The sequence below is a fragment of the Rhinolophus sinicus genome, chromosome 16 (assembly GCF_057876585.1).
Source record: "Rhinolophus sinicus isolate RSI-liver-muscle chromosome 16, RSI-T2T, whole genome shotgun sequence".
Taxonomy (NCBI): domain Eukaryota; kingdom Metazoa; phylum Chordata; class Mammalia; order Chiroptera; family Rhinolophidae; genus Rhinolophus; species Rhinolophus sinicus.
Window position 1 is genome coordinate 61,440,803 of NC_142516.1, and position 26,301 is coordinate 61,467,103.

The 26,301-nt window shown below is 38.4% G+C and overlaps 1 protein-coding gene across 11 annotated transcripts in view; it reads right to left on the reverse strand.

Moving 5' to 3' along the window:
* The window catches only part of BNC2 (basonuclin zinc finger protein 2), a 414,097-nt gene that overhangs the window by 98,959 nt on the left and 288,837 nt on the right, over positions 1-26,301 (reverse strand). For 10 of the 11 annotated variants that reach the window (XM_019739200.3, XM_074330349.2, XM_088793665.1 and 7 more), the window contains one exon: positions 26,047-26,282. In XM_019739200.3, the coding sequence (XP_019594759.1) occupies positions 26,047-26,282 (236 nt within the window). Of the gene's footprint in view, positions 1-15,047; positions 15,149-26,046; positions 26,283-26,301 lie in introns of those variants that run through there. The other variant, XM_088793669.1, reaches the window with a different exon arrangement.

Sequence of the window (26,301 nt, forward strand, 5' to 3'; positions counted from 1 at the left end):
GGGAGATTTATTTTAACATCATAATCTGTGTGTACATATACAAGGATTACTTTCCAGATACAGTTTAATGCTTTGTGTGGTTTTTTTTTGCCTTGTGATATCTTACTCTCTGCCATATTCTGTGCCATGTCTGAAGAAATGCTGTACTGCCAAGATATATTCTCAGAAAAAAAAAAAAAATGACACTAATCACTCACTACAAGGGCAATAAGGAATTGAAATGTTTTCCTATCTATACCCATGTCCGAGCACAGTGTACAGCAGGCAGTCCTTGCTTGAATTCCCCCTTGATATTACCGTGATATGTCAATGGAAAGTGAGTTCATAAAAATCAACTCTCTTTCATTCTCTTAACATACATTTAGTGAGGTTCTAGGATGTCCTCAGAATGTGGATATAGCAAACAGCACAAAGAATTATCCACCAAGTAAATAGGTAATTACTGTAGAGTTAATAAAAATTGCCATGTAGGCACTTGACGTGGTACAGCCAACACGGAATACGGAGAGTAGCAATTGCCTATAAAAGTGATGGCTAAGTTGAGACCTACAGGTAGGTAGGAATTAGCCTGGAGAACTGTTGGGAGCAGCCTACCTCAGGAAAAGACAGGGGAGGCAAGTGAGCACATGTCCAAATGGAAGAACCACAAAACTGCCGAAGAACTTCTTAGGGGGCAGTTCCCATCTGAATCACAGCTACTAGACTCTCCTTATTAAGCTTGAGATACAGGCAGAATGCCACACCTGATGGACCCACTAACCAGATCAAGTACACCAACCCCAAGTTTGCAAACATCAGAGGATGACGGATAAGGCCATAATAGTTACGTGCAGGTGTAGAATCAAAGAGATAGGAATGTTGTATTTGCTGCCTGTCGTCTCACCACCCATCTCCCACTCTACCACCTATGCCTGTTGCCCTGCTGTGGTATCTAAATGGGAGGTTTTATCGTCTATGGCCCCAAATGCAATGCTACTTTTCTCAAATTGTAAGATGTGTTCAGATGCTTGCCTGTGAAGCCCAACAACACGACTTCCCTGCCGTCAGGGGACTCGCCACAGCACAGCTGCAGGGGTAACTGAATAGCTGAAGGAAACTACATAAGCTTCAATAGCAGGCTAGAGCAGCACTCCTCCATGAAAGACAACTGATGGGTCAAATCACCAGGGAGCTGCCGAAGAATTATTAATGGTGACAGGTACACTACCTGGGAGACAGGCTGAGAAGGGGAAAAGATTATTTATAAGCGAATAGTTAACAGCTGTACCTACTGCTAAGCATTACATGGATGCCACAAACTGTAGAATTCAAATCCTGGGTTATTCAAGCACGAACAACTGCCTGTCACCCAAATGCAAGCATCGCTACAAATTAAGGTGGGAGACATGACACTGCAATGCCGCCTCGCCGAGGAAGGCTATGTCATCCCAGAACTCAAACGAGAGGTGAAGAAAGGCTGAAATAACCATGAGGTGAATTATGGTTCTTAATAATAATGATGAATTTGAAAGAACAGATTTATAATTTTTCCTGGGGGCTTTCACAACAGAACAGATGCCAAATGTATCTCGTATTTTCAAGAGTAAACTGGAGCTGAGAATGAGAGGAGATTGAAGAGTCATGCTCAGATAGCAGAATTAGGAAGAAAAAAACACTTCAACGAGGAAAAGAAACTAGAGAAATTTGGTTGAAAAAATAAAGTTATTGAAGTAACTATTGCTTGAGATCATTTTTACTATATAATTTATATATGAGTAAATATGACATCTGCTACTTTGATATTAACTAATATTAATGCAACTCTATCATGACTCTGGGCCATAAAGTAGGTAGATACTATGGAAACTATCTCATGTATCAATATTAAGAAAATCAACAGTAGAAGTTATTCTTCTCAACTCAATGTTCTGAAAAGCCTGCAAGCTTAATATATATTGAGTTGAAAATCTTTGAGAATAAATATGCTCAACAAATATTTGTTTTTCATTTCTATAGGATCTGAAAATTCCTATGATCATATATATTTTTCTACCACTATGAAACGAGGTGTCAAGAGAAAAATAAAGAGAAAAAGTGATATTCAGGAAACAGTCTCATTTTAGGAAATGACGTCATATATTGTTAATAGAGTATAAATTAGTACATGTGTTTCGGAGAACACGCAGGATACACTCAATAAATAACTGCAATAAGTGCAACTCCTCTTACCTTCTCTCCATGATACACTAAGTAAAAAAACAAACAAACAAACAAACAAACAAAGCAAGGAATACAATGTCCATACTGTCTATGCTATTAATTTATTTGTGCAAAAAAGAAAAAAATAATATTTATATGCATACAATTATAGACTATCTCTGTAAGGATATACACAAATATAAGGAACTAATAAAAGGGGTTCCATCTGAGGTGGGTGATTGAGCTGGGTGGTGAGGATACCTATGTGTATATATATTACCTATTCAAAAATATAATTGTTTTATAAATACCTACTTTCTGATAATTCTATTTCCAAATATTTATTCTACAAAAAATACTCAAATACATAGAAATTCTTACGTACAAGGATGTTCCCTAAAATAGTGTTTGTAAAGTCAAAACACTGGAAACAACCAGTTATCTTTAAGGAATTATTTAAATAAATTATGGTATATCCACACAATGGAAAAACTTATATGGAGGTTAAAAAGAATTGATGAGATGTATATGTAACAACACGGAGAGAGGCTGTATTAGTTTCTAAGGGCTGCTGTAACAGATTACCACAACCTTAAGGACTTAAAAACAATACAAATTTATTTTCTCACATTTCTGGAGGCCAGAAATTGAAATCAAGATGCTGGCAGGGCTGTGCTCCCTGCAGTGGCTCTGGGAAAGCAGCTGTTCCATGCCTATCTCCTAGGCTGTGGCTGCTGGCAATCCTTTACTTGTAGGCACATCTCTCCCATCTCTGACTCCACCTTCACATCTCATTGTTCTCTGTGGTGTGTCTTATCCTCTGTGTGTCTGTCCCTAGTCTGTCTCTGCCTCTCTCTTATAAAGACACATATGACGGTTTTGAGGGCCCACTCAGACAATCCAGAATTATCTCCTTATCTCAAGATCTTTAATCACATCTGCAAAGAACCTTTTCTTCCAAATAAGGTAACATTGATAGGTTTCAGGGATTTGACACGACTATTTGGGTGAGAGGGAGACAGGCCATTTATTGGTCTATCACAAATATATCATTAAAATTTTAAATACTAAACTACAAGAAAATACATACAAAATGAATCCATTTTTATTAAAATTAATAATGAGAATTAATGAGTACACTATATGCATGAAAACACGTGGACTGTACACCAAAATAATTAGAATAGGGTTGTCTCTGTGGGAAGGAGCTAGGAACAGCTTTAACTTTTTGAATTATATATTACAGTGTTTGAATTTGTATATTAATTTTGTATTCGTTTCATAAGCAAACAAGAACATATCTTTAAAAAGAAACTCTAGTATATTGTGACATTTCCCCAAATGTCTTACCTAACTCTGTAATTTTTTGGTCCCTGTTGAGGAAAAAGGGTTTAGTCCAACCCTTATGACAGACGATAATTACCAGTTGTTTAGAATAAAATTTTATAACTAGATCATGATTCCCAAGTACAATATTCATAAAATAGACTGTCAAAGTTTCTAAGGAAGAAAGGTGGATGCTTAATCTGATCTTTTACAAACACCTAACATTATTCCATTAAAAAAAATTTCTATGACCTCTTCCTCAAAAGCAAAGATTTTTAAAGCATTTCTAGGGTTGACTATGCTTAAGCATGAACCGCTAAAAGGGCCTTAGTTGTTCACCTTTCCTTCTACATTATTCTTCTCTTTGCAGGTATTCTCACTGAATATAGCTTCATTTTAAGTTTTCTTCCACCCACAAAATTCACTAACAATATCTTCACCTCACTGAAACATCCTGGAACAAAAGTTCCAAAAATCATTGTACGTTTCTCTACTCATTTTTTTTTTTCTTCCATAAGAATTGCTAAGCACTCTGAAAGTCAACTGGGGTTGCCTAGATTCTCTTCCTCAGGCATTTATAAAAATTGAGCAACCTTTTCTTTGTGTGGAAGAGAAAGCAATCAAGATGCACTCTTAACAAAAAAGATTATATTATGCTAAGCAAATCCGTCAAGAGTAAGAAAGGCACTTAATGTGTGAGGAATAGAAACCATGATGCCAAAGAGAACTGTTTGCATTAACGTTTCTCATTCATTCCCCGGCATCTAGGAGATGCCTACTGTGTGAACGGTTGCGACACAAACCATGGTGTATGCTGTAAACTGTGTGGGTTGAACTTCTGATGTCTGCGAATTTGACAAGAAGAGAAATGAGTTCTCTAAAGGCAGACTGTTGCTCTGAAGTGAGGCGAGCCAGCAAGCTGAGGCATGAGAAGATGCAAGAAGAGCAAGAGTTGGACAGGTGTCATGCAGAAGCCGTTCTGCAGACACGGCTCACGGTGCCTGATAATTATGGATATTGTCAGATCTGCCAAGAGACATATTTAGCAATGAGCAGGCGGGGGGGTTGGTGGGTGGGGGGAGAAGCTGGCATATTACGAAACTTGCCACCCACCTCCCACTGGCACTATCAGTTTCACATGCTCTATTAAAGACAATCAAGGGCTCCCAGCCTCCCCTGAGATCAAGAGGAGAGGGTGATTATGAAAATAATAACAGTTTTAAAAATTACCTAAATGTTCTAAGGGAGCTTTGAGCTTCTACTTCTGACACTGTTAAACACTCGCAAGCAGGAAGGTAACAAACAAAAACAAACTGGGAGACCACAGTACGTAGCCTCAATCTGAAAGGCCACTTCAGGGCTACTTAAGCCAAACACCCTCTGCGAGTTCCGTGGTTAGGCAACTCCCTCCTCTGGGTGGCATTCCAAAGGCATCTCCTTCACATGTGCAAAAACAAGAAACTGGTACGAGGACGTAACCGCAGATTTCTGTTTGAGACTAGTATGTTTCTGGGGGAATAGCACAAAGGAGAGAAAAGCTTTTCTTTCCGTTAAATTTTTTTTTAAACAAAAACTGCCTAGAGACATTGGTTTGTGAAGCCAAGTTTGTTAAAGTACAAATGTAATTTAATTTTATATAAACACAACTTCACAGAGCTATCAGTAGGTTCCATTTCAGTAAAAACAAACAAACAAAAAAGCTGCAAAAAATAATTATAAAACATATGGTGCAAACCCCGGCTGTGTTTATTTTATGACAGTTAACATTATTTACAGTGTGATCTGGTCAGAATTAATACTCCAAGGATTATACACAAAGTATGCCCAATTTTTCTTCTTAACCATGTACACCAGCAGTTTTGTCAACCCATCTAAATAAATTTGTCTAGAGATCTCTTTATTCCCCAAAAGAAATCAATTATATTTTTAACATCTAATTTTATTCAAAATGCTTGAGTAATACCACCTGTAAGCTGCCAATAGCAATACAGGAAGAAGCTGACTCTCTCTCTCTCCCGCTCTCTTTCTCTCTCTAAATAACAGCAAAGTTTGACAGAAATGCATTTAAAACCCTGTCAATAGCTGCATCAGATTCTTTAATTGTACATTGTTCCTTTCATTACCTCAGCTGGTAATGTATATTAACGATTTTAAGAGATTCCAGTTTATTTTCTTTTGTAAGAACACAGCTATTACTTCATGTTACACATTCATTATCGATATATCCTGTTGAAAAAAAAACGAATGTAAATAGCTTAACCATGCTACTGGAATGGCTTTTGGAGGTACTGACTTTTGGAATGGCTTTTGGAGGAATCTGCCAAATGGGATGTCAAAATGGAGCTTCCTCCCTCCCCTTTTATGTTTAACTGAGAGGTACAGACTAGCTAAGAGACACGGAAACACAAATATTTAAGAATAATTCTTGCAATGCAAATCTTAAATGTCTTCAAGCCCATTTATTAAAAGACTCTAGGATTTTATTTCCATTCAAGCCTTATATTAATATAAATACCAATCAGGTGGTGTTTAGTGACTGGAGATGAAAGAGAAAATGGCTGCCTTCCCTTCCTGGGCACCAGACACCAGGCACTCTCCTCCCTAGAGGGTGTAGACCACAACTATCTCCCGAGTCCTACCAATCACAAGAAGTAGCTTCTTGCAATGCTGTGCTAGAGCCAGCTTGCACCATCCCATGCCAACTGATTGTTAAAAGTTCAGGAATTTTCTAAGCTGGTTGTCAAACGTAGACATAAAAATTTTAATTGTATAAAGTTACAATTAAAGAAATGATATTAGAAATAAAGGTAATAGATACTGAAAACTTATCACTTCTAATTATTTGACTACATTCTACTATTACCCATGCTCTTGAGGAAATTTGCTTCTATTACGTCTAGTATGGTGGAAATACTCACTAGTGTGTTACTACACAGCTCTTGCCAACCCTACATTCAATGACTTACGCAGATAGGCTGAAATCAGCCACAGTGAGATATTTTCATCACAGAAAGCAGCAAACACTGCAATTCAGGTCTTTTTTCTTTTTCTTTTTTTTTTCCTTTTAGAGCTGTTGCAAAGCATTTACCAACATACCACTAGCTTCTTCTGGATAATAGATGACTGTCTAGTTTCAAAACTTAAGACTTCATTTTAAAACATACTTTCATTTAATCTTTATAATCCCACCTGTACCCATTTGGGAAGGAGAAAAAGAAGAGAAAGAGATAATTTTGCTGTGACAGATTTTTAAAAAATAACTATAAATTTTATTTGGATCACTTATTTTTATGAAGTCTTGTAAAACATAACATGGAGCATGATTTCCGGATATGAAAAACATTAGATGTGACAAATGAAATATATGGTTTGTGCCTTGGACAGGAAACATCCTGCACAAACCTCCAGAAACAAATACAAAGATTAAGTCGCAGGCACACAGTTTTTTATTTATTTTATTTTAAATGCTTGTATTATTCTGTGTTTATAATAAATTAGTGAATGAGATTCTAGCTACTGGAACTCTTTTCATGGTTTTTTTTTTTTTTTAAACTCTTTATTGATCTATGATATAGATACACCTAAGGAATAAAGCATAAAAGGATAAAAGATTGAAATTATTCTGAATCAAAGCCAATGAAGGAAAGACAGCTTATAGGTGTTAAGGTGTAAGAAAAATTTAGAGATAAATTACTTTTGCTTAAACATGTAGCAATTATCTGTTAAGATGAACATCAGGATGAATCAAATACTCATATTCTTAAAACTAAATCTGGAGAGGAATAAAAATCTGCCTATTTGTATTACACGGTACATCCACAATCTAATTCTTTCAATCTCTGGTTTATAAACTTAAAAGAAACATTACATTTTTCAACATTACTGCTATTTGTAAATCATCTACTAAAAGGAAAAAAATATTGAAACTAAATAGCAAACCATTCGGAAATCTTACAAATGCCAACAAGGAGAAGAAAGGCAGGATAAATATCACTAGAGTTTAAATGAATGTTTTATAGTTCTTCCTATAGCAGCTGGCAAAATTTTATGGAAGTGAATTTTATTAGAGAGTAACACAGTCTAAAAATCAAATTTTAAGACAGCCATTCTTATGAGTAATATAGATTTCAGTGTAACTATAAAGAATGTATGTCTGACTTCTAAAATTCGTTTTTAATGACATCCACATCTACATATAGACTTTGACTGTGACCGTCAAATAAATCAATAATTATGGAAGTGCTTTTTTAAATGGTCCTACACTAAACAAGTAATTATTATTTAAAGATAAACATTACACAATGCAAAGAACTCTAGATGTGATATATCAGAAGATCCAAATTTGAGTACTTAGTGTTGGGTATTGTTAAGCTTTTTCACCATTATCAAGGGTAAGTTTTGGTTTTAATACCCTATAAAACAAAATTAATAAAACTTGCTCTGTCTATTCAATATGTCTCCATATTAAACGAATCAGTACATGTGAACTCCTTTGTAAGCTTCAAATGCTATGGGCCCCAAGAGCCAATTAACAAGTTCTTGTTACTCTATTTATCATCCAGCAGCTAGCAAAGCCATCTACTCTGAGTTAGGAGAAGAACATTTCTTTCTCAATATAAGATTGTGGCAGTCTTCTTGTTTTAGTTTTATAGTAATTGAGATTGACAATGAATGAAAGAATCACACAATAGTAATGCAGGAATGGAACAATCTAACCATGCCACCTAATTCTACCTGATTTGTACCATGGTTGCAAAACCACACTGCTCTAATGGTAATAAATAAAATAAATAAATAAATATAATTAGAATATTACTTTAACAAATTTACCTGTGTCTCTCTTCCTTCTTCATTTTCCCTTCCCTTATCTCTTCTTCCCTAACTGACCATAATATAAAATCAAAATATATTTTCTCATTTATTATACATAACAGTTTATGTACTCTAATCTTAATTTAAATGATAAATTATATGTTTTTCTTCCAGAAGCAACTCATGCACTAAGTTGCTTTTTTTCCAAGTCCCTCTCTTTATTTTCTTTTTATGTAAGTCACATGCCCATAACAGCAACAACAAAAAAATGGTCCTCCATTCACATATCAGAAGAACGAAACCATGGCTAAACTAATTTTCTATTCACTTAAAAGGAAGATGACTTTTATATATTTCGTAAATAATCTAGACATGATTTTCTCAAAAAACATTCACAATTTGGAGGAGTTAAACTCCAGATTATGAAGTGAATGACTAAAAAAGAAACAAAGCTTTTACACTCTTGCCCTAGAACCTAAAGTATAAAACAGTTTTAAAAAGAATGTTGGTATCACTTAATTTTTAACTTTTATCAAAGTTGACACTTATAAATACAAAAGTAATCTCAAAAACAATACCTGTACCGCACTGAATTCTCAAAGAGCCTAGGCAGATGTTCAGTTCTGAGACATAAAACTAGGAAATCCAAACTTTGGACATTTTGTTACAGCAAAGTTGCCCATGTGTTTTTAAAAGATGAGATGAAACACTTCATGTCATTTAATCATCTTTGCAAGGCTGATGGTAAAGAAAGCACTGGGATGAGGCCATGAATTTTAAAGCAATAGGTTAAAAAAATAGGAATTTCAAAGATGTAGTCTCATTTCATATTAATGTTTCTGGAAAGAGGAATAGGAATTGTTTCAAGTTGCACAGATGTCCTATGTTCACTGCAAACATAATTAGGTCCAAAACCTTACCAGTTTTCCAGATTCCCATCTACCCAACCATGAAGGCTGGAATCAATCTATGAGCATCTTCTCTCTCCCTCACCTATTGACTCTGGTCAGCAAGTGGTTTTATCTAACCCTGCTGTTTCCTCTCCCTGCCACTATCTTAATGCCAGTCTTATTTCTACCTAAACTACCAAAGCAACTTCCAAACTAGACAACCTGGCTCAGCACTCTTCCCTCCTCAATTCCACGTAACACTACGAAATAAAGCTCCATAAGGCACTATCTGGTGGTGGATGATTGCAGTACTGGCCTCCAAATTGCTGCGGCTTCCCTGTATGCATGTCCTGGAATACTCATCTCCCACTCTGGCTCTGGGTTGTGTTATGTAACTTGTTTGGGGCAATGGGATACTAGTAAATATGAAGCAAGCAGACACTTTAAAAGTGGTTGCACATATGGACTTGCCCTCTCCTACTGTTCTTCAGAACCCTGCAACTACCTCTATGGGAGTAAGACCAGGCTAACCTGCTCGATGGTAAGTGATATGATGCCCAGTTACATCAATTGCCCCAACCGAAAGCCAGTACCGAACTGATAACCAGATGTATAAATCAGGCCATCCTAGACCAACCAGCCTACCTGCCCTTGAACCTTATCAATGTACCTCCTCACTGCAGAACTTTCCAGTTGACACACAGACTTGTGAATAATAAAATAGCGATTGTTTCAAGCTACCAAGTTTGGGGTGGTTGTAATGCAATAGTGGTTAACTATTATAATATACTCATCACTCACTTAAAAAGAATCAAATTCCAATGAAAGAAAATGTTAAACCTGGCAATCAATGCTTTTGGTACTCTGGTTCCATTCCACTTTCTAAAACTCTCCTGAAGCTCCTCAAACCTACGCGTATTCCACATTTCAGTCTGACTGATTTTGTTATGGACATTCACCAATGTGTAAAAGTACAAAATGCTGATGAAATTTTATAAAGGCCATCTAAAACACCACATATGAGCTTTCTTGTTGTGAAGTTTGGCAATATTTTCTTCTGCAGAACGTCTTACAAGAAAATCGCTAATAAGTTGAGGTATACAAATTCATATTCTGTCTATGTAAATATGTGCTTCAGACCCCACAAATTAAAGCACGAACTTTTGCTTTCGTGTTCATTTGTTTTCCTTTCTTTTCATAAGCATGATTTGCAAAGCCTAACTGAAATGGAGAAAAATATCCCCCTTTCTCTCTCAGAGCCTTGTATTTAAGCCCTGCCCACAGAAACTATAACATTAAACAAAGCTCTGTTTATATCCCATAAATACCTCACAAAATTTTAACTTGAGCTAATACTCTTGTTCAAATGAAAAGAGATGAATCTTCACATTTTTATTCTTTCCCCTGCAGATATACTTGGGGAAGTAATGATAAAAATTTGGAAACATTTTAAAGCCAAATTTCAGTTTTTGTTCTACACCAAATTTTTATTAACAAAAGCAGTTTTATCTATTTACATTAGCTGTCTGTTTTACACAATGAACTGTATGCTCCTCAGTTAGCTCAGCTGTATAGGGGAATTCCCTCTATTTAGTATATTATTTTTATTAAAACTAAATATTTAAAGTATGACACTTAACATATTAGCATCTATCAATCTCACCAACTTCTATCCAGCAGAAAAATACTCCTGGAAACATGTTCAGTGATTCCACACTTAACATAATTATTGAGGTTTTTCAACTACTCTAGACAGGGAAAGCTGTATATACCATTCATACATTTATTGTGTAGGAAAATGTGCTCTAATTCTGGGAATGTCATTTCAAAAACAATACATATGCAGTAACTATAAAGACCATCTTTTCACTATACGATTTCTAACAATAAAGTTCGCGAACTCATCCTAGAAAAAGTGCTACATATACCTCATTGCTGAATATCACTACGGTCACCTTTGAAGTACTCCCCTTGGGAAGCTATGCACTGACGCCAGCGCCTAGTACACCCTTCAAAGCAATTTTGGAACTCTTTTTCTGGAATGGCCATCAGAGCTGTTGTCATAGTACCCTTGACGTCCTGAATGTCATCAAAATGTCTTCCTTTCAATATTTCCTTTATCTTTGGGTAAAGAAAGAAGTCATTGGGGCCAGATCAGCTGAGTAGGGAGGATGTTCCAATACAGTTATTTGTTTACTAGCTAAAAACTCCCTCACAGACAGTGCCATGTGAGCTGGTGCATTGTCAGGATGCAAGAGCTCCTTCGGGACCATTTTTGTGCACAGCTTTCTCATGCCAAGATTTTCAGTTAAGATTTTCCTAACTGTTTTTCTACCGATGTTTATTTGGTCTGCTATGCTTCTCACAGTCAGCCAACAATTTGGATGCACAATTCGACAAACTTTTGCAGTGTTTTCATCAGTTCTGGTCATTACTGGCTGCCCAGACTCTCTTCATCAGTGACGTGTTCCCTCCCCTCAGAAAAACGTTTAATCCATTTGTACACTGCCATTTTCTTCACGGCATTGTCCCTATAAACTTGGACTAACATGTCCCTGAGTTCACTTCCACTCTTGCCAAGTTTAACAAGAAATGTAATGTTTGTTCATTGCTCTAATTAAAGCTCAGACATTCTCGCGACGGCACACAAACATGCGCAACAACAAAAATGAACGCCACTCAGCAAGACACCGCCACACATCGACATGAACAAAACTGTGAGACACTGATATACCAAGGTTATGAGACCTTACCGAGCTGTGTATAGTGCTGCCAATGTAAGCGCACAGTGGCAAGTTCGTGAACTTAATTGTCAGACCTTGTTTACTATAGCAATTAGATGTTATTCAATGCATAAATACACTGAGTCTCTCCTTGCATCTCACTCAAAACACTGTAGTATTATTTGCAAAAATTTTACAAAGTGTTTTTATATTTAACATCTGCCTATTACTGTTTCATAACAAATGTTGCTGTAAAAAGTGGGTAACAACAAAAGAACCATGATCGTCCAAGCTCGGCATTATATAATATTTACTAAGTGAAACTGATAAGACATACATCTCAACAAATGAAACAACAATGTAGAAAAATTACACCTTATAGTTATCACCACATAACACTGTTTAGATTCTACCACCTTGAATTTCAATTAACATAAAATAACACGGGAAGGAGAAGGTACGCTTATCTTTCATGAAGAAACTCAATCCAACGATTTTATCAAAAGCCAAACCTTGACTAAAATAAAGGGCAACCAGACTCATAGCAAGACGTATTTGACCTGTGGCATAGGCAAATATAAAAAGTTTGTGAAATTTAAACTATCAGACACTTTTCAAGTCTGGGAAACCACAACTTATACCCAGGATGCTGTTAGGGCCTTCAAAGCAATATGTTCAAGTGAATAAATCATACATGAAAACCTTATACTATAGCATTCTTTTATAAAGTTCCTTTTTAAGAAGTATTCCCGTTCCAAGGGTGTGCCTCTTTCAGGTCCCAGCTACTTTTCCATATGGGAAATATAATGCAGTAAAGCTTCCCTCCATCTGGTGCCTTGAAAAACATTTATGAAGAGGTTTTACTGTACATCTTTAATAATCCTGATACTCCAGACATCTCTTTGTCAAAGTTATCCTAAAATGTGAACCTCAGAAATCATAATTTATATTAACAGCCTGGATCCAGGTGTAAGGTAGAACAGAGAGAAGAGAGAGGACGAAGCAGATGGTGCTGTCAGATAGCCCTTCTTAGTGCACTCCCAAATCTGAGACTGTTTTCCACAAGAAGAACCTACTGGCACCAGACTACCATCTTCTTCAATTACATACACATATTACTAATGAGGCAAGTAAGCAATCAGGTGAACTAAAATTCTATGTACTGGGAGGGAAACTAACAAAGGGAACATAGACGAATTCCAAATTTGATGATTTTTATTTTAATAGGCACCATAATTTAATATAAAACATCTACATTTTAATTGGCCCAATTACTCCCCAAGTGGCATTGGCAACAGTAATTCTATGGAGATTTTCTTGCTCTAAGTGAGTGACTTCATGGGTAGCTTTTGCAAAATGATCCTAATGTGGCTAAAAAATAATCATTTTTGGATTCTCACTAAAAGAAACTTTTAAAATAAGTTTTTATTAACTTGTCAAAACACTTATGAATTAAGGAATTGGAAGAAAACACCTCTTTGCTGCCTAACCTCTGTGATCTAGTAAATGGTGGGTTTTCTATAATACATGGCAAAATATCATTAGCGCAAACTAAAATAAATACTTTTATTTCAAAAAGTGGGGGCTGGGTTGAAAATTAATTTTGTTTAGTCAGACATTTAATTACACAGTTTGAATTAATAGTAAAACCAAGACAGCTAAGGGATGTTTAAAATTCTTTAAAGCATTAACTTTTCAAGTAAGTTGGAAATATGTCCAAAGAATCTATTTACATATAACTCATTATTGCTCTAATTATAGCTCATGTGTGTATATTCATTAGAAAATGTACCCTAATGACCTCTGCTTTCCTTTAGCTTAACTTGAGTCCCAATCACCACTAAACTGAGTGCTGTAACAGAGAAACATGGTTTCTATCTCTTTACCATTTGAATATTGCAGCCAGTTAAGTAAATATTTGCTGAACGAATACATTTTCCTGAACCCCCAAAATAGAAAAAAAAAAACACATTGTAAGGAAAATTTGTCACCTAATGGTGTGTTGAAAAAGGAATGGAGGATCAAATTTGAAACGACTATACATTAAGAGAACATATTAAATAATAAATCTTAAGTTAATAATAACAGGTACGGTATAGTTAATTTCCATTCACCACCCCTAACTTGACTAAGTTTCCTGGATTTATCTCCCCAAAGTTTTAACCAGATGTCTCAATTCATTTTCCTTTATTTAAAATTAATATGCATAGTAGAAGAGACCGTTTTCTTTCTATATCTGACCCTACCATACAATTATTCAACATGGTTTTATTTTGTCACTCAATGGCACACACCAGGTTGACGAAAAATTAATCTGAAATTCTCCAAGTCACAGAAGACGTTTACAGAAGCAAATCTTTGCATGTTAAAATTTTGCTTCAGGAGAATGCTAGATTTTTACATGAGGGGAATTCGTCGCTAGAGGAAGATGTCTGTTTACGTATTTAAAATCATAAAATCATTATGTAAACATTAAATGCTTCAGACCTTTCATTAATCCACACGGACCTGCTCATTAACGTAACTGCTAGTGTTTTCTCATACCACATATGAAAACTTGCATAATAGGGTCAGGCACATGAGATATGTACGGGTCTCTATAAAATTAAAACAGAGAGAAGCATCTGCTCCCTACAAACACCCAACATTATCTAAAACTTTAAGAGTAAACCAAGTCGTTCTCAAATCCTCAAACTCATTTTTTTTTTATAGCTTTATTGCCGAAGCCTGTCCCTATCAGACACAAGCATAACTGACTACAGAAATGCGTAAGGGAAGGAGGCTAATGGCCTTGCTTAATTAAAATGTAAAACTTCTGCATCTGGGATTCCATTTGTAGGATTTTAAAGGAGGCTTCAGTAAGTCCCTCTCTTGACAAGAGCATTCAGATTGCAGAGAAGGCTACACAGGCGTTAATGACATTTACCCCCCTAATAAGAGCTGTTCACACTTCATGGTTTTTCCTTGTTATTGCTGAGGACACACACTCACACCTCATTGAAAGATCAGTACTGCAAGGGAAAAAAGGCCCCTTGAGACATCTCAGACTTGAGGAAAAGCACTAAATCAGGCGATGCTACATAGATGACATGTTTGATTCTCAGGGGTTCTTACTCACCCTATGGCCACGGATTTGAGGCAGTTAACACACAGCCAAGCAAAACCCTCCCCCACTCCCAGAAGACAGGGCCATCCTCTTCGGCAGCAGGCACAGTGAAGCTAGGGAGAAAAGAAATAAACTCCTTTCAGGTGCCCTAGGTCTGGCAGGATCCAAATGTCTTGTACTGCTCTCAGTTAATCTTCATCGATGTGCGGCTGAATGAATAAAACACTGACCTTTTCACCTAAGAGACCACAATTTGAATCCAATGTAAAGTCACCAGAGGATCAATGGACAGAGGCACTCATATTTTAAAGCAATAAAGCCCTGCAAAAAGGGAAAAGGGGAAAAAAAAAGTTTTTTACCGTGGTTTTGGCCACAGATTCAACCCGGTTTTCCTGGCTCAGCTCTTATGAATCGGATCTCTGATTCAGAATTGAAGAGCTCCCAGCACTGCCCCTATGGATCTCAGAATCTGGCACAAGCCCATGGCTACTGCAAGGCAGACATTCCCTCACATGTCAATACGTGGAAAAGCAATCCCTGTTGGTGATGGAGTGATGGCTGACTCAAGGAATACACTCAGCATGAACTCAAATTCTGGCAGAGATGACAGGACACAGAGACAAGTAGCTCTTAATTACTCTTTGAAGGGGAATTTAAGTGTATTTTGTTGTTAACTTAAGATTTCTAAATTTGTCTGCATACTTTAAAAAGCAGCAAATGAATGAACCAATTTAAGGCGCGTCCCCAGCTACCTAATTTTGTGTCTTATCAATGCACCATAAAATAAACAGGCTTAATATTAATGGGTACTCTAGAGGCAAAAACCGTTGGGATACTCTATTTAAATGTCAATTTTTGTGAAGCCTGGCCTAACCTGAGCATAAGCCAATATTTTCAGTGATCTGTGTTCCAAACATTCTCTTGTTTATTCCACTAAGGAATCTGGGGAAAGGAAAAAAAAAGGCTGTTACGCACAGTATTCCTTCAGAATTGCATCCCAAAGAGAATGCAGTGTGCACCAGAGTCTTTGAGTTACCACATTTACTTAAGTGCTATTTTTAAAACCAAAAAAGAAAAAAAAAAGTCACATCAGGAAAAGCATATTAAAATAAAAATAGAAAATACAGTAACCACATTACTCATACTAACTAGAAAGCTGCGTCTGACACTGTTATTATGGCTTCGTTAAAGAGAAAATGACATGAGAACAAGGAAACCAGGTTAAAGCATTTCCTCATTGCGAACTTCAATTCTCAAAGTCTCTGGCCAATGCTTTCCTGGGGGCAACCGGTGAGAAATACACAGTATCCTGAGAATGAGCTCTTGACAGAAAATGCACACCGACCAATACCTCATTCTCTTATTTTGGGGGCCTTGTGTATAGAGGTGTGTTGCAGCCATGCAAGACATTTCACAGTTAAAATGCAAAACCAACTGTCCAATCCTGTCCAAGTCCCCCATCCCAAGTCTACCTTGGAGAAAGAAAAAGAGAAAGAGGATACAACAAGTCACTTAGTTGCCACCAACAAATGACAACGCTTCCTAGATAGGAACAGGACCTCACCGCAGTGGTGGGCTTCTAACACGGGCCAGTGATCTATCTGCCTTTTTAAGGTTGAATGTTACTATTATAGCAACAAATGCTGGGTCTGTGCACCAACAAAATCACCAGTCACACCCCTTCGAAAAGGATGGTGATGGAAATATGATGAAATAAAAAGAGCTTCTGATCAACAAGCCCAGGCCTGGCCTAACCATGCTCACCGACACGACAGCTCCATGCTCCTCACTTACCTGAAATGCAACTCTCCCCCATAAACTTGTTCACACCTCTTCCCAACACAGCATTCTTCCTGGATGGAAAAATGTTTGTTCCATCCTTTCTTCTATGTAACAATATCTTTCTTCTTCCTTAAGAATCTCCTCTTTCAACAAGTCTTCCTAGAGTAATTCAATTTGGCAGTGGTCACTTAAATTCTACTAGCGAATGCATTGGCCTGCATTCCATTTTCCAACTCCTGCTGGCATTCGCTATACGGCTAGTGTGCATGAATCAAATAAGGAATCTTTATTCGTGTTTGTCCTATTCGTATGGATTTAGCAAAAGCTTCCAGAAACCTACACACATCCTCATCTCACTTTCTACTTTTCACAGCCCTTTGGTGGTTCACATAGGAATATTGGAGATGCAGGTCACTCAAAAGAAAACAGATGGTGGACAAGGGTTGTATCTTGAGGGCCTCCCATAATGCTTTGCTACAGTCATAACAGATTTCAGTTCCTGTGCAAGCCCCTCTCATCCTCCACCTGCTCCTTCTGACCAAGGAGGGGAAACACTAGAAAATACAGTGGCTCAAATCAAATATATGGACAAGGAGAAAATCACAACGTTTCTGTGGCTCTAGAATGTTAAGGGTTGTGGTGGGTGGGGGGACCGGAAAATCTTTCTACTTAAGCAATTAACATTTACTGAGATCTATGACTTTAACAAAATTACTTCTCTGTCTCCTCAAAACTCCATTAGGAAGGTATCATCAGGAAAATGAGGCTCAGAAATTATGCACTTTTTGCAAAGGTAGAGAGCTAATTGGTGGTAGAATTGAGGTCTCAACCCAAAGCTCAGGATTTTTGTACTTGAAATTCAACAAGTAGCATGTAAGACTGTGGCTCTGGAGATCATCGGGGTTAATCAGTGTCACCACAGAGAATATCCATTTCAAGTAAATCTGAACTGGTTCTTATCAAATGGCGAATGGCCAGAGAGCTGTGGACTCGTGTCTGCTCCTCCTGGGGAATACAAAATACTCTTTCTCTGTGTCCCATAGACACAAATCCTATTCTAGTGGTGGCTGCATTCCATCCTGGAATTTGGTGAGCTATCTAGTTCGACTTTGCACGGGTAAAGGGAGGCATATTTTTATTTTAACTCTGAGCACAAAACATCAAGCTACACCATTGGATATAAGGTGTTTATTTACTTTGCTGTTCAAATAGTTACAGCTTCAGCAAGGGATTCAAAATCCCTGTATCTCACTGCCAGCTTTGACCCTGCCTGAGGCCTTCAGCCACCATCACTTTAAAACCAGGGATAACAGTCTCTGAAAATCTCTCTCTAATAGGGAGGTTAGGAGGATTGCTGGGATAATGTCGACAGAGTGGTCCAAGCACTCTGGAAAACAGACACTATAAATGCAGTGCATGGCCCCGAACCATCTACTTCTTGTACATCCTTGACAAAGACAGCGAGCTCTTCTTGACCATTCACACCTGTGATCCTTTTCTTCTGAAAAAGATTCACATATTGTTGACCCGATGCAAAGATACCTCACAGCACGGTGGTGATAATGCAGTTTTTAGTTGGGGTCAAATGATCCCTCCTCTATGTCCATGCTATGGGTTCTCGTGCATGCTTACAGTTTTCATCAAACAACTTGCATGACTTGTTTATAGCTACGCTTTGTCCACTGGAGTGAGGGCTTCCTAGGAGATCTTCTCTTGTGTACTCAGTACATAGTAATTAATCAATAAAATTTGTTAGTATTTGAAAGACTACTAAATTAATTTATACCCAGGTCCACTGTTCCTTGTGCTCCAGAAATTTCCTAAAAACCTGTGAGGTCAAATAACACCCATAAAAAGGTTGGCTGTTTTAAATATGTTTTATGTTATGCAATGGGGTGAAAACTGAGATACTCTTAACACCAATAATTTTAATAAATTCATCAAGTACTCGTTCATTCTGTGCCAGGTGCTTGGAAGGGTATTTGAAGTTATTGAAATGGAGAAATGCAAGGGTAATATAATGACAGTCATATATGAAATGAGTCATAACTTAAAAAATAACATACATGCATACTCACACACGAACAATGTGGTATTGCTTAACATTAAGGGTCCTGTGGGCTAGTTACCGCACTAAGTACTTTATACATATCATTTCATTTAACATTTATAGATAAGGCAACTCCGGTTCAAATATGTTAAATAACCTATCATAGTGTAGGTAACAGAGCTATCAAAAAGTGAAACCAGGATTCGTGCCCAAGTCTGTCCCACTCCAAAGCTCAAAATTTTTGCCACTATCCCCTCCTGCCACTTATTTGTAATCAAGTATGTACTGTGTACGTATGTGTTTGTGTACATACTCATATGTGTATGCATATGTATGTATGTATGTATTATTTCCAATTGAATAGTAGATACCCTATTGCCTGACTGGTTGGGAAGGCACTCTGTTCTAAAAGGAAAGGTGAAATAAAAAAAATAAAAAAAATAAAATATATGTATATAAAAATAATCCATGATTTAAGGCTGCTTTATACACAAAGACCTAAAATGGCCAGGTTGGCAATCGTCTATAATAGCTAATATCGTCATCTTTTTCATCAGCGTGATAAATGTTAATAGTTAACATTTACTGGACATTTAGCCAGTGGCACTACTAAATGCTGTATGTACATCATCTTATTTTATCTTCACAAGAAACCCACGAGGTACCGTTAGGTGAGGGAACCAAGGCTTCCGTAGACACAGGCATGGGCCTATTTTCACACATCTAGTAAGGACTGGAGCCAGATTTCAAACCCATGAACGTGCCTGAATCACACGACTGTGGCTCTAAGCTTTCCTGGTCCAACTACATAGAAAGAAGGCAGCGTTCTGGCTATGCCGCCATATCCGAGGGAGCCCCTGACCAGCGCTCATCCCCTGTGCCGCACAGGGACAGCTGGGACTGTTCTAAGCTCTGCCTGCTGACATGTGGAGAGAAGTGACCCATTAGGCTTTGCAGCCTGGTCCATAAAAACCTCCCTCACAGAACGTCTACCCTCTCTCATGGCTGCCACCTGGATGAAAAAGCTGAGAAGGGCAGAGCCATAAAATGGCGGAGGCCCTAAATGACCTCTCTTCAAATCACCTCTGGGAAGAAAGCATTCACCAACCAGGAATGCTGACTGGTCTTGCTGAGAGGGAGAAATAAATTGTGTCAGGCCACGAGCATTTCAGGGTTTCCTTACCAAAACAACTAGCATTTATCCTACTGATATTCACTAATGCCTAACACGTATTTCCTATCTTTTTCTAAGCATTTGACATCTGCCGAGAAACATGTTTGGCACCTGGTATTTCCCTGCTGACAGAGGTAGCTTTATGCATAGATATAAGCGAAACATACCAACTGGAGTAGTAGTTCACAACATGCTTTCGCCTACATTACTTCATCCTTTTGCCATTCAAAAGTAAGAGAGATATAAGGGGTTATCTCAATTTTAAAGATGAAGAAACTATGGCTGAGAATGGCAATTTTTTCCATACTCACATAAATAACCACTGGCAGTACTGGGACTTCAGCCTAATCTTCTCACTCAATATACAGTTTCTTCTTTATCATCCAACCTGGCATCCTTTTATGGACCCAGGTAAAAGCTACTTCATCTCTGCCCCACCCCATGCACATGATATAGTTAAATCTTATCAATGAGGCACAAAACTTTTGTTTTATACACTCAGTTACGAAAGGCAAATATCCCTGGAAAGGGAAGTCAGAGGCCAGAATTTACAATGAAGCACGGATGGCAAATATCGAGTCTAAAGAAAAAGTTTTGGTCATGGAAATGAGAAAGCAACAGTAACTTGAAACAAGGTGGACTATCAGGAAATAGCTGAGAAAAGGAACACAAAAGAGGAACCAATTTCACACAATTTTGCCTAAGGTCAGGTGGATATGATCTACCACTGAATACAAGAGACAACTTCACTTTGTCAGTTCAGGATTCCCAGGTCTTCTCTGTTCCCAAACCACGCCACTTTGATGCTATAAATTTCTTATTCTGGAAACACAGCTTGGTTGTCTTAAAAACACAGAAACAACAACAGTAACAAAAATCATCCAAATGCTGCCCAGAGAGTCAGAGACCTGAGTTCAAAGCAGATTGCAAATTCCCTTCCTCCACCATTTAGTAAGTCTTCTCGTGTGCCAGGCTGGGAGCTGCGAAGTGGGTTACAGTGATGAACGAGACAAGTGGTTCCTGTCCTCAGGAAGCTACAGTGCATCAACTGTGCCAGTGTCTGTGATCACAGGAAAGTCACTCAACCGATTTGAGCTTAAATTACTCCAAATGTTAATTCCTTGGCAGTATCTAGAAAAAAATGGTATAAGAGAATTCAAAAAGCTAACATGTGAGAACTTGTTCCACAAAGAGATGTTTCAATGCAAGTATTTGCTTACTATTGATATTTTCTACCACACTGATACCACAAAACACTTACTCTACACAGGCCACTAGCGAGGGGTTGTGGGGGCCTTGATTCTCTTCTTAATGCCTTCACAGGTCCAGCTGCTGTCACAGAATTTCATCCCTAGGAAGCCTGATGAAAGACTAAGGACCCTTGGCCAAGTGAAGTTACTGGATGTCCCATGAGTTCCATGGTGAAACATCAAACTACACTAAGTTAAGCAGCTTTCTTTATTCATTCACTTAACAAATATTTATTGAGTACCCTGCCTTCGTAGTGTTCCCTAGTGAAGAAGCCCTGGGGGGGTGGGGGCAGAATTTTAACAGTTGATCTTAAATTGGATTGGAGGTTGAGAGAAACAGAGTCCTGAGATAGGACCACACTAGAAAAGCCCTGCATTGGTTACGCTGGACAGAAAGGTGTCTGGGAAAAAAGTGGGACTTTGGTTGATGTCTAAAGGACAAGAAATAGCCCATACAGAGAGAGGGGTATGGGGGTCTAGGCAGAAGAAACCATACATGCAAACACCCCAAACTGAAGTAGAGCTGAATGTGTTCAGGAACTGAAGACTTCTGACGACTTGACAGGAAAAGGCTATTAAGTGGGAAATGTTGGTGGAAGCTACTTACCTACTCCCACAAATGACTTATTCCAGAACTTCTCAGAGCCTTTAGTACGCTACTGTTAATTAAAAGGCTCTACGAGAAGGGTCAAGAGTGCAGTTTCTCCCAAACCTAAAGTTGGACCTCTGGAAGACGAATGCCCCCAGAATACTCTGGGAAATGTGCTTCTAAAGTGCTGATTATTCTATTAGTTCTGATTGTTTCAAGACACAGGTGATTTGCAATGTGCATCACTATTCATTCTCTCACAAGGCTGCTGACACCTCAGCTAATTATTCAGAGTGTCTGATATGGTTCTCTGAATTCTGGCAGGACTCATTTGCAAAGGAGGAGATTTCCACAGATAGGCTGGAGCATGAGCCCAGGCAAGTCAGTTACAAATTCAAAGTGAAAAGAGAGACCGTGAAAACTTGATTTTTAGATGATTAAATTCAACAGTGATAATCACCTATATTTTTATCTCCTAGGTCACAGAGAAAATGGGAAAAGAACAGGACACTGCTTTCATTCATTGTCAGTAAATGTACCATGAGATAAACTTGAAATAAGAATTATTCTTCAGCAGCAGAAAAAATCCTCATGTTCCTTTATATTTAGATTTTAGCATCTAATTGCATTATTTCCTATTATGGCTATTTTGTGGGAAAATGCTTACAATTTACCTCATTTTTTCTGAACTTTCTGAATGAATGCTTTAAGTGGTACACAAGAGACTACTGAGCTTTTTATCTTTAGGATATTCCAGGATTCTTAAAAATCACTATAGTGCAGGTTATGCTATGCATTTCACAGCCAGCTGGCTAGTTTATGAATTATACAGATAATCACATTAGTGAAAATTTTTACCAAAACAGTAGTACAGGATTCTTGAAAGATATTGCTAGTCTTTTAAACGAATCTGTGGCATCACTATCATCCCCCGTTTTCTTTGAATAACCTCTTCATACATGCTTGCAAATGATACTTGTGATATGGCCTGTTCCTCTTTTCCCCAAATCCCCAAAATTCAAAGGCAGATCAGACACCTGATAGTCTCCTACATTCAAAACTATCTGTGAAACCAGAAGTAGCTGTGTATTCATAAGGGATGTAGGTTTGGGCCCAAAGAGAGTTAAATTAATATCCTGGCCTCACCAGTTCAACTCACAGTACATCTTCATTTGCCCAGTAACGCAATCTATAGCCAACTGCTAACCAAGTCAATATGTGGTAAGACTAACAGCCACCCCAACTTGCCTGGATAATTATTCTCCTTTAACTGACATAATATTCAATATACTGTTGTTGAGAGCAATAATGCTAAAATTGATGCCTCGAGGGCTACAAGACAATTGAGTTTGGGCCACAGATAAAATGACTTGTGCACTAACAGTGCATTGTACGGTTCTACCACCTTTGGACGCACATTTTCTAGTCTACTTGTGTAAAATGTTATACATAATTATATTCAAAGTCATTTGTGCATACTTTATTATTACTACATAAAATTTTTAAAATATTGGCCAATAATCAAATAAAATTGCTTTAGAGGAAAAGGGTTTATTTCTATAGCCTAGCTCTTGTTTTCGGGGGTTTTATTTTTGTTAAATGAGCATTTGTTCACTACATAAGTGATAATAGTTTTGTGTCCTTTAACCTCCTGCTTTTTTTCTAAACCAAATACTGTTTTCTCCAAGGAATAAGTAGCTGATAAATGCTGAATAACAAAAAGCATCACTTAAATAAAATCTATATGACATCAATTCTATCAATAAACAAGACAGAAATTAAACCTAATGTTCCTCTAATGTAAAAATCATCTGTGATTTTCTCAAAATATCAATTCTAAACTCTGAATGGAGAAACAGATTATATTAGACACTTGTCAAAATCTATATGAAATTAATGAAAATTGATCATGACTTTAGTATAACAATAAATGACAGTGTTCTTTAAATGCACTATTTCACACCCAAATGAGAGACTTTATAAATGGTTAGTTTGTGGTTTTGCTGAGTTTTTCTCTCATCTTAATTTCTCCTGCAATGTTATATCTTTAAAACCTGAGTCCTCATACAAAAAGAAATACGGAGCACCTTTTCTATGCTTGCCTTAGAGCTATGTTGAAATTTGGGAAGGAAATTAACATCTAAATAATAATTTCAAGTAAAACGAACAAACAAACAAACAAACAAAAAAACTCAGGCACTAGTCAAGGCAAAACATTAGGACCACAGCACAGAACATGCGCAGGTTCTGTATGTACTGACAACAAAATGCTACAGTAACTGGGCTAAGTAGACAAATAATCACAGTCATGCAAATATCTATCTGTTTGGACAGAAAGACACCATGCATATGCTCCAGATACCTTCAGTAAAAATATATACGTGGAACTGATGCTAGAACTAAAGATCCAAGTGGAGGCAATAAAGACGGTACCAGATTGGGGCAAAACATTTTAGGTTTTGGATAAAGGAAAAGAGTGCTTCTTAGCCGAGCTAACAGTTCCATTCAAAAATTTGCAAAAGGCCTGTGCTTTCATACAGGGTAGAATCCATCCAAAATGGACATTAAGAATCATGTTGTGGAAATATCTGCAGAGAGATGTGGTACAGATGCGTCTTGAGGCCGGTGCAAGCAGGGGCTGTTAAAGTGGTCCCGTGCTTTGTCTTTCCTGGCTGGCCCCTTCCTCATGGACCTTGTACCCCCTCAGGTCCCCTGACCACCCAGCACTTAACTCTTCATTCTCCGAAATGTCCCCATCCTGAGGCAAATGAGATAATGCCAGCGAACGTCTTCTATAAACTGAAAACGTAACATATAATTATGCCTGTTATCATCATCATCTCACCATTAAGGGTCCAATTTTCTATGCTTTCCAAGTTGACATCTCACTAAACTAAGAAATGACTGTATGTTAACTAAAGCCGTCATGGGAGCAGACAGATTATTCTATCTCCCCTCTTTCTCTGCGTCCACTCATCATCCCTCCTCTGCTCCCTTGCCCTGGCTAACCCCTGGAGGTACCACACAGGAGAATGACAGAAATGTGTCTGTGTTTATGCCAGGTTACAGCAAGGGGGAGTCTCGAAGCCCCCCAGTCATCACATACCAAGCTGGCAGCCAAGGCCTTGCACATAACACAGGGTGGCTTGGGGAATACACAGGCTGGCAGAGCCAAAAACAATTTCTTTTGAAGGGGTCAATTCTCCTGGTATTATCCCCATAGGAAATTTCAAAAATCACTTCAGATTCTACCTACTCCAACTGTGATCTCCTTTGGCAGGAGGGAGCCCTTCCTCATCATCCTGTGTAGTCTTTTTGGATCCTGGGGTCTCTCAACATGCTGTTTTCAACATTTACCCTTCAAGGGTCGTAGGAAGACAGATGGCCATAAAAAAAATTTCAGAGGCAAAGTACACAATGCAAACCCACTCGTAACATACTGCAAAATATGATGGAAAAAAAAAAGGCAAGGAGGTCGCGGGGGAAGGGAGCGGAGGCTGAAGGCCTCCCGGAAAAGTTTTCAGACCTTTACTGGATCAGAAGTGCCCCTGACACAATGAAGGGACTCAAAGCTGGAAGAACAGGTGCTGTGAAGGCCAAATCTATAACCATGTCTGCAGGTTTTGGAATGTGAAGGTTGACTGGTTATAAACGCAGGGAGTGTACAGAGGTTACAGTTCTTCCTTTGATTTGGACGAAGAAGCAGTGATTAGTTAGGGTACACAGACAACCAAGAAAACACCAAAGCTACAAGTGAAGTGTACGAACAAGCCCTACCAAACCCAGAGGAAGTGTCATCTCAGATCCTCAGATGCCCGACCCTTTCAGTAGAGCTACAGTAAGACTTGCTGGAGAAGCCAGGGAGCTCATGGGATAGGGGGAGAGATTTGGAATCGAAAAGACGCGAATGAAACAACACGAGGCGACAGGCCACGTTTTCCTTTCTAACACACACCACGGAGGCCCAAAGCTGGCCTGCTGTGGGGACATCACTGCTTCCTCCCAACTCCCTGACGAGTCTGCCCGAAGGACCATTTTAACCAGAAGACAGTGCGAATGCCGGGGCCTGCGAGGGGCAGGAGGGGACCAGGTGGGCCAAGGGCTGTCCCTCACCCAAGCCCTCCGAGAACTGGTCCCAGACACCAGCTTCCACGTCCTCCCCCTACCTGAAGGATGTACCCCCGAACGTAGTCCCGCAGCGTCCAGCCCAGGCCGTGCAGGATGTGCAGCACCTCCTCTTGCTTCAGGACACTGAAGAGACGGTCCAGCAGGATCTTTAGCCGCACGGGCACCGCTTGCGTCCCGTAGAGCATCAGGCTGCTGATGTCAAACACCACGTTGGACTGCACGATCTCCACTTGCGTGGGGTGGTACAGGTGCTGTGTGCTGAGCTTATCCAAGGCTGTGGCAGTCGCACCGAA